General features: G+C 43.0%; 1 protein-coding gene across 1 annotated transcript in view; it reads right to left on the bottom strand.

Moving 5' to 3' along the window:
• Nucleotides 1–9,326: 9,326 nt before the first annotated feature.
• Nucleotides 9,327–17,373, bottom strand: part of LOC115465214 (orexin receptor type 2-like) — a 111,252-nt gene continuing 103,205 nt past the window's right edge. Inside the window, exon 7 of the mRNA XM_030195612.1 lies at nt 9,327–9,610. Coding sequence (XP_030051472.1) covers nt 9,384–9,610 — 227 coding nt within the window. The 3' untranslated portion in view covers nt 9,327–9,383. The remainder of the gene's footprint in view (nt 9,611–17,373) is intronic.

The following is a 17,373-nucleotide window of genomic DNA, read 5'->3' as shown; positions in this document are numbered from 1 at the left end:
TGCTATCTATGCGGGATGTAAAGACCAACTCACAAAAAATCTCCAGACCGCCAAAGCATAGCTGCCAGGCTGTTATTTGGTAAATCACGTTTCAAAAGTGCTAAACCCCTCCGAGAAAAGCTGCACTGGCTCCCAATCAAAGAACGTATCATCTTCAAAATCTGCACCTTTGTCCACAAAATTATGTACAGCGTAGTTCCAGGATACATGACAGATCTCATAGATCTACCAAACAGAAATAGAAGCAGATCGTCATGTTCATACCTAAACTTACATTATCCAAATTGTAAAGGACTTAAATACAAAACAACTTACGCATCCAGCTTCTCCTTCGTAAGTGCACAACTATGGAATGAACTCCCAAAAGCTGTAAAAACAATCCACGACCATCTAAACTTCAGAAAATCAATAAAAAACAATCTCTTCAAAAAGGCCTACCCTACCGATCCAACATAACTCCCAACACCCAGCAACACAGCACAATCAATGATCATAATGGACAATATATAATCTTCATCACCTTTCAATCTTCAAGGTGCCTGATACACACCTACCTCATTTGACCACTATACAAATATATTTGTTATCTACCGACTGGTGAACGCCTTTGCGGTATTATGTAAGCCATAATGAGCCTGCAAATAGGTGGGAAAATGTGGAGTACAAATGTAACAAATAAATAAATAAATAAATAAATAACTGATGGAGTTGGATTGCAAAGAACTCAGAATCAAGCCTTTGCTTTTCAAGCATTGCCTTTCCATCAAGAATATAAATGTGTTACCATTAAATCATTGAGAGAGCTCCTGAACTTTCAACGTTCACAATGCAATAAAGGCCTATTTTTAATTAAAGTATTTAACAATGTATTAAAAGTTGCAGGGAGGAGATCAGAGAATCTGAATGGAGATTGGAGATTAATTTTCTTTTCTGGAATTTTACATGTTATATTTTTATGTTAGTCTTATTTTTATTTTCGAGTGGTTAATATTTTTATGTTAGTCTTATTTTATTTTTTAGTGTTATGTTTGTATCAATGTATGCTATTTTACATAATGGACACATTTGTATTAAGATATTGTTATAAGTTTACTTACAAATAATTTTGTAACTCTACTTGAGTGATTGGTAAGCTGTACCACCCAAGAGAACACAATATAATATAACATGAACTAAGAATAAGTTTGAACAGATAATCTATTAAGATGGATACTAACAAGTACATGATAATTGGTTGAAATATTGAGACAGTTTAGTGCAATTAGATATGCAACTAAACCTGAAAATGATCTACTGTAGGGACATAGTTAAAACTGATTGTGAACAATAAAGTAGAAAACTATTAGATTGGAATACTTAAAAATAATAAGGACTGGATGACATACTCGTTTCTATAGTCCTGATAAATAAACTTCAAACCAAATCAAACTAAAATAGTTAAACTAAAATTGTAGGGGCCCTTTTACCAAAATGCACTAAGTTTCGGGCTAAAATGACTATCCTGGTTATTTTCGAAAGGAGAAAAACGTCCATGTTCGGGAGACGGGCGTCCGTTTCCCGTGGGCGGCCAAATCGGTATAATCGAAAGCCGATTTTGGTCGTCTTCAACTGCACTCCGTCGCGGGAATGAATACAGTTGACGGGGGAGTGTCGGAGGCGTGGTGAAGGCGGGACTGGGGCATGGTTATCGGCCGAGCAGAGATGGGCGCGCTCGGCCGATAATGGAAAAAAGAAAGGCGTTTTTAGCGAGAATTTAGGACACTTTTTTTGGACACTTTTTTCTCATGAACAGGTCCCAAAAAAGTGCCCTAAATGACCAGATGACCATCGGAGGGAATCGGGAATCACCTCCCCTGACTCCCCCAGTGGTCACTAACCCCCTCCCACCAAAAAAACCCCACTTGCAAAAACCTTATTTCCCAGCCTCTATGCCACCCTCAAATTCTGTACCCACTTCCATGACAGCAGAATGTGTTCGATCCTCTCACAGCCTTTCCCTGGGTCAGATGTGGCTGTCGGGTGCACTGCAGGGTCACATCAGCATTGCATTGTGGTGGATATAGGGTATTGGGCTCCGTGATTTCACTAGCTTGTGTTACAGTCTCACGATGTTGGGAGTTGGTAGGCTCTTCTCCCATGGTGTTTTCCCCCCTGCCTACTGGGTCACAGTGTGCCCTGTTTTGTTTCCAGTAGTCCACGAGGTAGTGGCCATTCTTGTAAGTCCGTTTTAGATCCCTTTCGTGTGTTAGCCACGTTACAGAACTTAGTTCTTACCTTGAATGTTGCTGAAAGAGGGCATTGTACACCATTCTGCCAGCTCTGACCTACTGCTAATCTTAGTACCAGGGAGACTCGTTGTCAGTGGGGCACAACCTCTGATCTGCAGTTAACTGTGAGTAAACGCGGTTATTGAAATAAAGGACGTTTTCAGCGAGATTAGTCTTACGGTGTGAACTGCTGTGCCAAGGTTATACAGCAGCAACAAGTCCTGTCCCTGGAGCAGTTTTAGTGGGTAATGCAGTGCACTTCAGGCAGGCGGACCCAGGCCCATCCCCCCCCTACCTGTACCACTTGTGGTGGTAAATGGGAGCCCTCTAACCCCCCCCCAAACCCACTGTACCCACATGTAGGTGCCCCCCTTCACCATTAAGTGCTATGGTAATGGTGTTGAGTTGTGGGGAATGGGTTTTGGGGGGGGGATTTGGGGGTCTCAGCACTCAAGGTAAAGGAGCTATGCACCTGGGAGGTAATTTAATGTTTTTTCCTATTTTTTAAGCGTGCCCCCTAGGGTGCCCGGTTGGTGTCCTGACATGTGAGGGGGACCAGTGCACTACGAATCCTGGCCCCTCCCACAACCCAAAGCCTTGGATTTGGTCGTTTTTGAGCTGGGACGCTTCGATTTTGATTATCGCTGAAAAACGAAAACGCCCTGCTCAAACAAATGCCCACATCTCAAAAACGCCCACATCCAATGCATTTGCCCGGCACAAACCGTATTTTCAAAACTAAAGATAAACGTCCATCTTTTTTCGAAAATACGATTCGGCCCACCCCTTCACGGACCCGTTCTCGGAGATGGACGTTCTTACACATGGGCGTTTGCGTTCGATTATGCCCCTCTATATTAACACAGGATTTTAATGCACAAGAAGCTCCAAACTAATGCTGCATTAAAAAGGGATGTTCCTAGTATATTTTATTGCAGTTCATTCATTAACATTTGGATTAATGTCCGGTACCTACTTCAGGTTAACATGAAAGCACTTAGGGGAGAATTCTATTAATGGTTCTCAAAAATGGGTGCTGGAAAAAAACCAGCACTAAGCACTATTTTATAAAGGCATGTGCTTAGTGCCCATACTCTGGGCACCAGTCTTATGCCTGCTGAAACCTGGTATAAATCCTGGCACCCAAGTTGGGTGCACTGACCCAAAAAACATACAGAGGAATTAGAAAAGGTTCAAAGAAGAGCAACCGAAATGATAAAGGGGCTGGAACTCCTCTTTTATGAGGAAACACTAAAGAGGTTAGGGCTCTTCAGCTTGGAAAAGAGATGGATGAGGGGGGATATGATTGACGTCTACAAAATCCTGAGTGGTGTGGAACGAGTAGAAGTAAATCGATTTTTTACTCATTCCAAAAGTACAAAGACTGGGGACACGAGTAAGTTACATGGAAATAATTTAAAACAAATAGGAGGAAATATTTTTTCACTCAACGAATAGTTAAGCTCTGGAACTCTTTGCTAGAGGATGTGGTAACTGCGGTTAGCATATCTGGGTTTTAAAAGGTTTGGACAAATTCCTGGAGGAAAAGGGAAACAACTGCTTGCCCTGGGATTGGTAGCATGGAATGTTGCCACAATTTGGACTTCTGCCAGGTGCTTGTGACCTGGCTTGGCCACTGTTGGAAAAATGATACCGGGCTACATGGACCATTGATCTGACCCAGTATGGCTAGTTTTATGTTCTTATGACCCATTATTCTCTAACACTGTGCACAATGATTTGAAACACTCCTGATCCACCCATGCCTCTTCTATGGCCACACCCCTTTTGGGTTGCACACTATGGAATTTAGACACCCAGCATTCTAGAATAGCTTGCAGCCAGATGTGTGCACAAATCCTATTTGGTGCCAATTAACAACAATAATTGGTTGTTAGCATGCAGTTGTTGTTGAATTATAACAGCTTGCTAGCCATTAAACTTGCACCCCCCCCCCCCATGCCAGTATTCTATAACAGCTTTAGCGTCCACCATTACTATTTTGCCCCTTTGCATGGGCATTTTTAGGTCCAGGGTCAGAATGGGCTGGAGCCCCCTCAAAGGGCAGACTCCATCAGACCCTCACTCAGTCTCTTATTTATTTATTATTTTTTTCCTCACTCACTTTCTCACTTGAGGCAGCGGTGCCTCCACCCGAGGAAACAAGGGTTAGCAGGTGGGATGACCCTCTTCTCCCCCAGGAAAATCAAATGTCAAGGTCCAAATCTCAGAGAAACAAGACTGGCAGTTAAGATAGGCTGGCTGTGGGGAGACAGCTGTTCACCTTTTAGTACAAATAACCACTCTGCAGGCAGCAGTTTAAAACTCAAACAGTTTATTCTTCAACCATAGGAACTTTCCAACTGTATAAAAGGTACTCCAAAGATAGTGTTCAAAAGGCTGTGCTTCTTTCTCTGTTTCAGGTTCAAATCCTCCTAATCTGACCTCTAACCAGGGTGACCTTTGCATTGGCCCACCTTGACTATAGGATTGGCACTTCCTGGCTCTGATCCTGCACTCCTGGGCTGGACCTCTCCACTGCCCACCCAGAGCTCTCCTTCACAGTTACTATTTCTTCTTAGCCAATGGATTAACTTATTTTACATGGGATCCCCCTTCTCCTTCTTCGGGTCTCTTGGCAGGGGCTTGCAGGCAACCAAAGACCCACAGCTACAAACAGAAAGCCAAAAGAAAAAAAAAAGAAATAACCCCTCTCCAGGCCAACTATCACCTTTATCTCCTCATAATCTCCTCCCCCTTGTCACTTTTCCTCTCAGTGCACTTTCTCTCTGCATGTTATTTCAGAAACGCTCCCTTTGGGCTGGGCCTTCCTCCCAGCTGGTGACCTCCCAGTCACTCCCCCCCCCCCCCCCCCCCAGTGACTCTCAATAGGGACTTACTCTCTTAGTAATTTCAACCTAACACTGTTATAAAATACTTGCTTAGCATTCAGATTTATTGCACCTAGCTTTTGGCACTTTCTTGCATCTAGTTCTGAGTGCTTAATGCACGTTAGTAAAAGGACCCCTTAATGTATTTACTTCTTTAAAAACATTTGAGTCAATATTTGAATGCTGCAGTCAGTGTTTGTTTTAAGTGCTGTCTGTAGCATTTACATTGTCCACATATATTCTGTACCACTATCTGCAGAAGCAGCAGCACCCAACATACATATACAGTTGTGACTGGTGCAAGCTATATAGATAGTGGTGATATTCAGCCTCCCCCCCCCCCCCTTTATGGATCACAGAGTGGAAGAGTAGGCTAATGGCTAGAACAGTGGGCTAGGAACCAGGCGGCCTAGGTTCAAATCTCATAGCAGTACTCTACGGCCTTATGCAAATCACTTAGGGGCCCGTTTACTAAGGCGTGTAGGCGCCTACGCGCATCCAGCACACATCAATTTGGAACTACTGCCTGGCTACCGTGAGCCCTAGGCAGTAATTCCATTTTTTACATGTGTCCGAAAATATTTTTTAAATTTTCTACCACGTGGTGGTAATCGGCAGTGTAGATACTCGTGAGACCTTACCACTAAGTCAATGGGTGGCGGTAAGGTCTCAGGCCCACACTGCTGGGTATTTGAAGTCTTTTCCCCACCACATAAAACATTATGATAGAAAGCTGGATAAAAAAAAAAAGAAGTAACAAGAAAAGAAGATATTGAGACTTTTAGGTAAAGGGTTCTTCATATTTTGTTATTATGTTTAAGTAGGTCAACCTTTTTTGTTGTCCTAACTTTATTCACATAGGGGCCCTTTTTCTAAGCTGTGGTAAAAAGTGGCCTGCGGCAGTGTAGGTGTGTGAATTAGGTGCATGCCAGGGCAGTTTTTATCGCGTCTGCAAAAAAGGTTTTTTTTTTAATGTGACGTGAAAAGGGCATGCAGGAAAACTGAAACCAACACACATCTAAAACCGGCCTGAGCTCTTAACACCACCCATTGACCTAGCGGTAAGGGTTCACGTGCTACATGTGCAGTGACCGGTTGGCGAGCGCCAACTGCCGATTACTGCTGGAAACGGTCATGTGGGAGGAAATAAATAAATAATTTGTCCAGGCGTTATGGGCATGCACCAAATCTGAAATTATCTCCTGGGGGGATGCGCTAGCCTGGCGGTAGTCTCATTTGGGCGCATGCTGCACATGCGTAGAACCTACCGTGGCTTAGTAAAAGTGCCCAGGAAAATCCGCCTGAGGAGGAGAACTCCAACGTCCCACGAAAGAACACAAGATATGAGAAAGAGTGGGATGTTTGACCATGGAAACCAAAGACTGGAGAGATGAATTCTTCAAAAGCAAACGTTTATTTGATAAAAAGACTCGACACAAACGCTGTGTTTCGGCCGCTAGTCCTGCATCAGGAGTCTACAAAAAAAACATATATATATATATATATATATATATATAATGTGAAAAACAATGACAAAGAGGATAAAACTGAACAGGGATATTAAAACATTAACAAATGTGTTTTAACACAAAATAAGAAAGATAAATATCTGAAAAAAATACATATAAAAATATGTATAAAAAAGTATATGTATATTAGGAATGACAAAAAATATATATACATAGATATCTCTCATGGCATTATTTGTGTACATGAATAAAGGATGTATATACTTCCAAAAACATAATTAAATATATAAGAGACAATATATATATATATATATATATATATATATATATATATATACACACAGAATGTCATGATACGAGTATATTAAAAAATGAAGGTCATAAAAGTAATCTTACTATACTTCTTATTATTATACAATTTTTATTCTTTTATGTTCTACCCTCACTCCACCAAAGAACTGTCTGGAAAGTGTCACTGATAATTCACGGATATGGCCAGGATAGTGCACTTATTTGGATAATGGCTCCTGACCTCCAGATAAATGTCTTTGAATACTAGGCTGATTGATGAAGTATCTAACCTACAGTAAATTACATACATAAGGTAATTTTGAAATAGTGCACCCTGCCAAGAAAATGTGAATAAGATCCCTCGATCTGCATTTATATACTAATCACTGAGAAACAACCCCAACAGTGCCATTGAGATGGGGGTGAGCAAGATTCCCTTGGGCCGGCCGGCATCCAAGGGGGGCCCAGCACCAGCAGCCCAGGTGAGATCCAGCGCTTTCCCTTCCCTTCAGCCTCCCTCCCCCTACTTACCTGGAGTCATATAATGATATTGAATTGAGAGAGACTGTTCTGCTAGCCATGGGTCCTTCTTCCTGCTGCATCCTGCCTATGCGGAAACAGGAAGTTACTTTGATGCTGCCTGCCTTTCAATGACTTCAGGCAAGTAGAAGACTGGGGGGAGGGTACAGCAGCAGAGGGTGCAGGGACGGTGGCTGGCTCCTTAACATTATTTGCCCCAGGCGGCCCTGGACCTCAATGACATGTAATTTCACATATACAAATTTACCTGCTCAAAGGCAGATGCAATGATATGCACATATATATAGTCATAGAATATATATGTTAAAAAACAAAACAAAACACATATTTACTTGCAGTTCTGCTCCTGCTCTGCCCAAACTCTGCATGCTGGACAGCATTTGTATGAATACACATATCATTCTCAGTGCAAATATAGCCATAATATTTTAAAAAAGCCTTTTTCTGTATGCTAAAGATATTTTACATCTGAAAAACCTTTATAAAATAACTACCTGTATAATAGCTGTATGCTTTAGACACTGTTGATCACCATCTACTCCTTGATACACTGTCCTCACTTGGATTTCAGGTCTTTCTTGGTTTTCTTCTTATCTCTCCCATCACACTTTTAGAGTATGCTCTGGTGGATTCTCCTCCGCTTCTATCCCACTATCAGTTGGTGCACCTCAGGGCTCTGTCTTGGGACCTCTTTTTTTCTCTATCTATACTTCTTTGCTTGGTGCTGTGATCTCTTCCCATGGTTTTCAGTATCACCTTTATGCTGATAACTCTCACATGTACCTCTCCACACCAGAAATTTCAGCAGGAATCCAGGCCCAAGTCTTAGCCTGCCTGTCTGACATTGCTGCCTGAATGTCTCAAAGGTCTCCCGCTAAACCATCTTTCTCCTCTTCCAAACTCTGCTGCATGGCTTATATTCTGCCAGTGTTGCTATGCTCATATTAGCCCTCTCCTCAAGTCACTTCATTGGCTCCCTATCCATCCAGTTCAAACTCCTTTTATTGACTTACAAGTGCATTCACTCTGCAGCTCCTCAGTAGCTCTCCACTCTTATCTCACCCTACACTCCTCCCTGGGAACGCCTTTCATCAGTAAATGTCTCTTATCTGTACCCTTCTCCTTCACTGTGAACTCCAGACTCCGTTCCTTTTATCTTGCTGCACCATATGCCTGGAATAGACTTCCTGAATCAGTATGTCAAGCTCCAGCTCTGGCCATGTTCAAATCTAGGCTAAAAGCCCACCTTTTTGATGCTTGTTTTAACTCCTAACTCATATTCACTTGTTCAGTACCCTTGTCTGTTTTACCATTCCCACCATAAGTAATTCCCTTATCCCTTATTTGTCTGTCTTGATTAGATTGTAAGCTCTGTCAAGCAGTTTCTTACATATTCAGTGTGCAGTGCTGCATACCTCTAGTAGCTAGAAATGATAAGTAGTAGTAAAATTAATTTTTTTTCTTACATTTGTACCCTGTGCTTTCCCACTCACGGCAGGCTCAATGCAGCTTACATGAGGCAATGGAGGTTTAAGTGACTTGCCCAGAGTCACAAGGAGCTGCCTGTGCCTGAAGTGGGAATTGAACTCAGTTTCTTAGGACCAAAGTCCACCACCCTAACCACTAGGCCACTGCATACCTCTAGTAACGAGGAATGATAAGTAGTAGTAATAGTAGTAAAATTAAATTTACATTGTGGCTACATTTCACAAATAAAAAAACAGTCTTATGGGTACAAGGCATTTTATTTTTTCTTTACATTTAAAAAATATTGAATAGCATTTTCGCGAATTTACAATTGATCCATTTAAATCATCATGTCTACTTTTACTGTTGCTGAAATGTAAATTTTATATATAGTCCTAGAATGAAACGAAAAATACTGTGGAAACGGTTGAAAAATGTTGTACATGAGATCAGAAACACTACCAGTTGTGAATTGCTCCATTATTATTTGTTGGGATTGTGTTTATACTGGTTAGTACAACATGTTCTGAAAGTCTGGACAGGTTGTCATAATTGCTGATCTGTGTGGTTAAGGACTTCCGACTTCCTGTGCTCGCGCGTCCTCTGCTGAGTCGTTGCTCATCATGATGCTGAACTCCAAGGCAACAACATGTAAAAGCAGCTTTAAATTCTTCTCTGAATTTCCCTGCCAATCAAAAGAGAAGACATTCTATTATGTCTGCTAGGACAAAAGTAGAATTGGAGAGAATGCGCAATAAAACTAGAAAGGGTAGATGAAACAATGCTTGAAAAATTACCTTTATAAGTGTGTTAGTCACAGCATATGCTGAAACAAGGTTGAGCTGTCAGTGTTTTAGAACATTTGCCCTCAAAACGCCTCTTCATGTGATAGGGTAAAGTTTAAAAGCCTTTTCAGGAAATACATGCTTAAAATCAAGTGTTGTGAGAGTACAATGGTTGAACCACCCAAATGGATTTTTTTCCAGCTGGCTAAAAGAATGCATCTACTTTCGTAACTCTAGTATATTGACTCAAATGTAAGAGATGTGGAGGGGCATAATCGAACGTGAATGCCTATCTTCATGGGCGTCTATGTCCAAAAACGGGTACGTGAAGAGGCAGGACAGACCGTATTTTCGAAAAAATGGACATTTTTCAGCTGGGCGTTTGTTTTTTTTAGCGATAATGGAAACTAAAAACGCCCAGCTCAAAAACGTCCTAATCCAAGCCATTTGGTCGTGGGAGGGGTCACGATTCGTAGTACACTCGCCCCCCTGACATGCCAGGACACCAACTGGGCATCCTAGAAGTCAGTGCGGTGGACTTCAGACAACGCTCCCACATGCATAGCTCCCTTACCACGGGTGCTGAGAACCCAACCCCCTCCCCCAAAACCCACTACCCACAAATGTACAACACTACCATAGCTCTTAGGGGTGAAGGGGGCACCTACATGTGGGTACAGTGGGTTTTGGAGACCTCCCATTTACCAGCACAAGTGTTACAGGTAGGGGGGAATGGGCCTGGGTCCGCCTGGCTGAAGTGCACTGCGGTACCCACTAAAAGTGCTCCAGGGACCTGCATACACGCAGGCCTCTAGGACTTGTTACTGCTGTATAATATTGGCACACCAGCTGACACCTGAAGACTAATCTCTCTGAAAACGTCCTTTATTGGAATAAGCACGCTTACTCACAGTTAACTGCAGATCAGAGGTTGTTCCCCACTGGCAACAAGTCTCCCTGGTACTGAGATTAGCAGTAGGTCAGAGCTGGCAGAATGCTGTACAATGCCCTCTTTCAGCCACATTCAAGGTAAGAACTAAGTTCTGTGGCGTGGCTAACACGTGAAAGGGATCTGAAACTGGCTTACAAAAATGGCCACTACCTCATGGACTACCGGAAACAAAACAGGGCACACTCTGACCCAGTAAGCAGGGGGAAAAGCACCATGGGAGTAGAGCCTACCAACTACCAACATCGTGAGCATTTGCCACAAGCTAGTGGAATCACGGATCCCAATACCCTACACCCACCACAATGCATTGCTGATGTGACTCTGCAGTGCCCTTAACAGAAAAGGTGTCACACTCACCCGAGAGCCACATCAGAACCAGGGAAAGGCTGCCACAGGATAGAACACATTCTGCTGTCATGGAGGTGGGGTACGGCATTTGAGGCTGGCATAGAGGCTGGAAAAAAAGTATTTAAAGTGGGGTTTTTTTTTTGTGGGAGGGGGTTAGTGACCACTGGGGGAGTCCGGGAAGGTCATCCCCGATTCCCTCCAGTGGTCATCTGGTCAATTGGGGCACTTTTTTGGGACCTGTTTGTGAAAAAAAAGGGGTCCAAAAAAAGTGACCCAAAATTGCGGTCAAAACGCCTTTTTTTCGATTATCAGCTAAAGACGCCCACCTCTCCTCGGCCGATAACCATGCCCCAGTTCCGCCTTCACCACACCTCCAACACCCCCCCGTCAACTTTACCCATTTCTGCGACGGATTGCAGTTGGAAACGCCCAAAATCGCCTTTTGATTATACCGATTTGGGCGCCCACGGGAGAAAGATGCCCATCTCCCAATTTGAGTCACAATATAGGCGTTTTTCTCTTTCGATTGTAAGATGGATAATCTCAGGGGATTATCTTGGTTAGGGGACCAAAAAAAACCTCTTCGTACATTGAAGTTTCAAAACTTTAAGAGGGGAGGCTAATGCACACATTTTACACTGCTATTTTTAAAGGTATAAATATACACATGCACATTAAAATTCAAGCAAGTCATAGTCAAAAACAGATAATGTGTGTTTTTAATACCTTTTGGATTTATAGCAGGCATTTGGCCAGCCCTCAGGTTTTTTTGGGGGGCCTGAGCCCAAAGTGAGGGGGTGGGGTACAAAACTTTGCCCTGCCTCTGCCACAATTCCACATACCTCGGCTGGAGGGGATTCCCAAACCCTGCCACCAGATCCCTCCTCCAAACAATGTTTCTTTTTCTCAGCTGTCACACTGCCTACCCTGCTTCCCTCCCACCCCACCCCCACTGCATGCAAGCTTGGCTTTCATGCATATATGGTGGAGGCTAGCCTTCATGTATGCTCAATTTAGGCAGCGTGGCGGCTCAGAAAAACAAGCATCGGTTGGAGGAGGGCTTCTGCTGGTGGGGCTTGGAGACCCCCACCAGCCACACCAGCAGACAGCCCATAAATTTTGGGGAGGCTTGAGCCAAAATTGAGGGGGGCTATGCTGTTGATTTGTGATGCTAAAAATTAAGGATTTGGTCTCATTCAAAATAAAATAACTTAAAAACACATGGACAAAAATGATATGTTAGCAGCATATGCAATATCATTTCATGTGATTTCTGAAAGGAACTATAGAAAAACTTAAATTGTGTCATCAGTAGTGATCACTATTCTTACTTACTGTCCACTATTCCAGCATAGTATGCATTATTCTATTCTTTTAATTTTATTTTTATAACATCTTAACAATACATCAATGCCTATCCAGCTTATAATCGAAAGTAATCGCCGGCCATTTCCCGACATAAATTGGGAGATGGCTGGCGATCTCGGAAAAGTGGCAAAATCGGTATAATCGAAAGCTGCATTTTTGACAGCATCGCCGCTTTCCCGTCGCCTCGCCGGCAAAAGTTCAAAGGGGTGTGTCGCCGGCTAAGCGAAGGCGGGACATGGGCGGGCATGGGCGTGGCTACCAGATGGCAGGCTTTCACCGATAATGGAAAAAAAAAACCCGGCGATAAGCAGTATTTCGCCGGGTTTACTTGGTCCTTTTATTTTCACGACCAAGCCTCAAAAAGGTGCCCCAACTGACCAGATGACCACCGGAGGGAATGGGGGATGACCTCCCCATACTCCCCCAGTGGTCACCAACCCCCTCCCACACTAAAAAAATAAAATTTAAAACCTTTTTTGCCAGCCTCAAATGATGTACCCACCTCCATGACAGCAGAATGTGCTCTATCCTCCGACAGCCTTTCCCTGGTTGTGATGTGGCTCTCGGGTGAGTGTGACACCTTTTCTGTTAGGTGCACTGCAGAGTCACATCAGCAATGCATTGTGGTGGGTGTAGGGTACTGGGCTGTACTCCCATGGTGCTTTTCCCCCTGCTAACTGGGTCAGAGTGTGCCCTGTTTTACTTCCGTTAGTCCATGAGGTAGTGGCAATGTTTGTAAGCCACTTTTAGATCCCTTTCATGTGTTAGCCACGTTAGAGAACTTAGTTCTTACCTTGAATGTGGCTGAAAGAGGGCATTGTACAGCATTCTGCCAGCTCTGACCTACTGCTAATCTCAGTACTAGGAAGACTCTTTGCCAGTGGGGCACAACCTCTGATCTGCAGTTAACTGTGAGTAAACGTGCTTATTTAAATAAAGGACGTTTTCAGCGACATTAATCTTCAGGTGTCAACTGGTGTGCTAAGCTTATACAGCAGCAACAAGTCCTGTCCCTGGAGCACTTTTAGTGGGTACCACAGTGCACTTAAGGCAGGCGGACCCAGACCCATCCCCCCCCTACCTGTAACACTTGTGCTGGTAATGGGAGCCCTCCAAAACCCACTGTACCCACACATGTCTAGGGTGCCCAGTTGGTGTCCTGGCATGTCAGGGGGACCAGTGCGCTACAAATGCTGGCTCTTCCCACGACCAAATGGCTTGGATTTCGCTGGGTTGGAGATCGCCGGTATATTTTTCCATTATCGCTGAAAAACAAACTCGGCCATTTCAAACCCGGCGAAATCCAAGCCATTTGGCCGGGCTAAACCGTATTATCGGAAAAAAAATGGCCGGCCATCTTTTTCAATAATACGGTTCTGGCCAGCTGTAGTGCCGCCTCCACAATAGATCGTCGGTGACCTATTTGGCCGGCGACGTTCGATTATGCCCCTCCACGTTAACTAAGGTGCTATGGGCACGTTAGTGTTTTTAACGTGTCTAAATGGTTTATGCATGTTAAATGCTAACATGCCCATAGAAGTGTATAGATGCATTAGCGTTTAACATGCCTTAAATTTAAGGGCACATTAGAAATGTTAACGCACCTTAGTAAACATACCCCCAAATCATAAAAGTTGAACGGAAAACTTGACAATGTTGAGAATACAAGTGAAAATAAAATATTCTCAACCTGTAAAAATTCAATTTACATAACGTGCCAACACAAGTCCACTTTGGAGTCCAAAAACCATAAATGGAGAAAAAGGAAACATGATAGCCTATAGTAATGTATTGGCGCATTAGCGTTTAACGTGCCTTAACTTTAAAGGCGCGTTAAAATAGCTAATGCACCTTAGTAAACATACCCCATTTGTTTTGAAAATGCCCACTTCCTAAACATTTTTCTAGACTTTTTACGATTAGTGCATCTATCTTTTTGGACCATTTTTGAAAAAAAAAAAAAAGCCCAACTGAAAAATGCCAAAATCAAGTCATTGGGATGTAGGAGGATCCAGCATTCTTATTTTATTTATTTATTTATTGGTAGCATTTGTATTCCACATTTTCCCAACAATTTGCAGGCTCAATGTGGCTTACATTTGCCGTAATGGGGGTTGCCATTTCCGGGTAACAGAATTACAAATGGTAATGTGTTAAGTTGCATACATACATGGTAACATACATACAGTATAACATAACATATGTGAACAGATCATGGTACAGACATATATCATGTGCATATATATGTTAAGGAAGAATAAATTATGGTAATTCATGAACGTTCCTGAACGTCTTAGTAGACTAGCCATACAGACATCCCAGCAGAGCAGTGGGGCACCCTAGGGGACTCTGCAGTAGACTTCATATAAAAGCTCCCAGGTACACATCTCACCATTACCCCGTTATATTGTATGGTGAGCCCTCCAAAACCCACCAAAAACTTACTGTACCCATCAATACACTACTACAATAACCCTTATGGCTGCAGGTATCACCTATATGTAGGTATTTGTTGGGGGGGGGGGGGGGCTGACACTTTCCACCACAAGTGTAACAGAGTGGATTATGGGGCTGGGTCCCCTTCTCCACAGTGCACTGCATCAACCACTAGGCTACTCCAGGGACTTGCTTGCTACTCTAATAGGACTGGCCATAACATCTGAAGTGTTCATAGAGGCTGGTATGTACATTCACATCTTTGGGGGAGTGGGAGGGGATCAGTGACCACTGGGGGAGTAATGGTGGCATTCCTTTATTCCTCCAATGGTCATATAGTCATTTAGGGCACTTTTTTGTGGCTTGGTTGTTAATAAAATAGGGCTAGACCAAACCGTCCAACTTTTAGCTCTGGACATTTTTGTTTTGTTCCATTATAACAGAAAAATGTCTGAGTGTTAGGGATGCCCAAATCCCGCCATTGACACGCCCCTCATGCCCCCCTTGTGATTTTGGCACACTGCAGTCAAACAGCATAGAAAGGTGTCTGAAAATGGATTTTGAAATTAATAATGTGGACGTTTTTGCAAGAAAAACATCCATCTGCTGGTTTATGCCAATTTTTGGACATTTTTCTCTTTCGAAAATGAGCCCCATTATTATAGCTGGAAGAGAAGAAAACAACATGCTTTCTTCTTACTTAGCACTTTTAGAACAGTGCACACTTACAATGAAGAGAACAAATAAAATAGAACACTTCTTAAAATGAAGCAAAATAAATGAAGAAATGGGAGCGATCCAGCAATTTTCAGTAAAATGTCTTGGGAATAATTGGAAACATCTAATCTAGACATTTCACATTATTTCTATATTCAGTGGCACAATCACGTTTAGCTACTGCCACTGAATATAGATTAGTATTTTACTAAGGCGTGGTAAGACCTAACGTGGGCTCAGAGCATGTAAAAAAGCTTATCGCAGGATACGCTGAAAAGCATCGTGGTAATTTTCCTGTTTGTGTGTGCTAATCATATGTTACTTTTTGGAGGGGGATTTATTGTTTGAAGGGGCATGTCATGGGCAGAGAATGGGCATGGATGCATTAACTAAGGGACCCATTTACAAAGGCACAGAAGGGCTCATGCACAGGTAGCGCACGCCCAATTTCCACTACCTCCGGGGTAGTGCGTGCACCTGGCAGTAATTTCAATTTTGGCATGTTCCGAATCCCGTGGTAGAAAATAATTTTCTATTTTCTACTATGGAGGGCATTCCTGGTGGTAACCAGCAGCGCCTATGTTGGGGCATGCTGCATGGTTACCACGTGGGTAATGCGTGTGCCCTTACCACTAAGTCAATGGGTGGCGGTAAGGGCTCAGGCCGTAAATAGGCACGCACTAGTTTTAATATTAGTGCAGGCCCATTTCCTGGCCCATGAAAAAAATCCCCTTTTTCCCAGGAATAATGGTAAAAAATGGCACAGAATTATTATTATTATTAGCATTTGTATAGCGCTACCAGACGCACGCAGCGCTGAACACCTGACACAAAGAGACAGTCCCTGCTCAAAAGAGCTACCACTGCTTTGTAAAAGGGCCCTTAATTGATTAATGTGCACCTATGACATAGGATCCCTTTGCACCTCCTAAATTGAAGGTGATAAGTGCTCCTGCATTAAATTTTTTTCAGCTGCTGCATGCTAAAACTAACACTAGCGCATGGCCTGAAAAAAACCAAAAGAATTGAAAAAGGGGCTATTTTATAGACATGCTAGAAATGGGCTTAGCACTCAGGAAAGTTCTATGTTAGAACATGCTAAGCCCATTCTTTTGTGCATCTTATATAGGTATGTAGAATATCTGGATATTGGGCCTTCTACATATATAAGACCCCAAATATCAGAATTAGTTGTATAAGTTATATACCTCTAGGGGGTGGCTGGGCTTGGGCCTCCTAGTATTTTCTTCAGGTGGGGTAGAGGGAGGATCTGAACAGGGGTAGCCAAAGTTCAGGGTGGGAAGGGATGTTAAGGGGGGCATGATGCTCTGGGGGTGAGAGGATGGATTGGGAAGGGGAAGGGTTGAGACATAGGCAGATAATTTTATACGCGTCTTGGCCGATTTTCAGCTGGGACTAATTTTGACTATGGCAGTTAGCATTAAAAAAACGCTAACTGCTGCAATATCGGTCTGTGTATTATTTATTGCAGTAAGGATGTGATATTGTAAAGTGCTACGTATGGTGGGGGGGGAGGGGGGAGTAGCTATTAAAGTGTGTTACAGCCTTAATATATGTTATTGCCCATTAATGCATGTATAACACTACAACAACACAGTATGTCCGGAAAAAGCTGGTGGTATTTTTCTTTCCTGGGAGCATTAGGACACAGTGATATGGCCTGATGCTCTCAGGAGCTTCTTAAAGGGTCTGATGCTTTACAGAAGGAGATGCACTCTCTTTCACCCCATGCTCCCAATCCTATCCCCCTGCCCCCAAAATTATTCTCCTGATGCCTCTGAATAGATCCCTTCCCAATGCCCCCTGAATAGAAGTCCCCTC

Source organism: Microcaecilia unicolor, chromosome 3, assembly GCF_901765095.1.
Source record: "Microcaecilia unicolor chromosome 3, aMicUni1.1, whole genome shotgun sequence".
Taxonomy (NCBI): domain Eukaryota; kingdom Metazoa; phylum Chordata; class Amphibia; order Gymnophiona; family Siphonopidae; genus Microcaecilia; species Microcaecilia unicolor.
The sequence above is the reverse complement of the archived record's forward strand: the minus strand, read 5'-3'. Positions and strand labels throughout refer to the sequence as shown.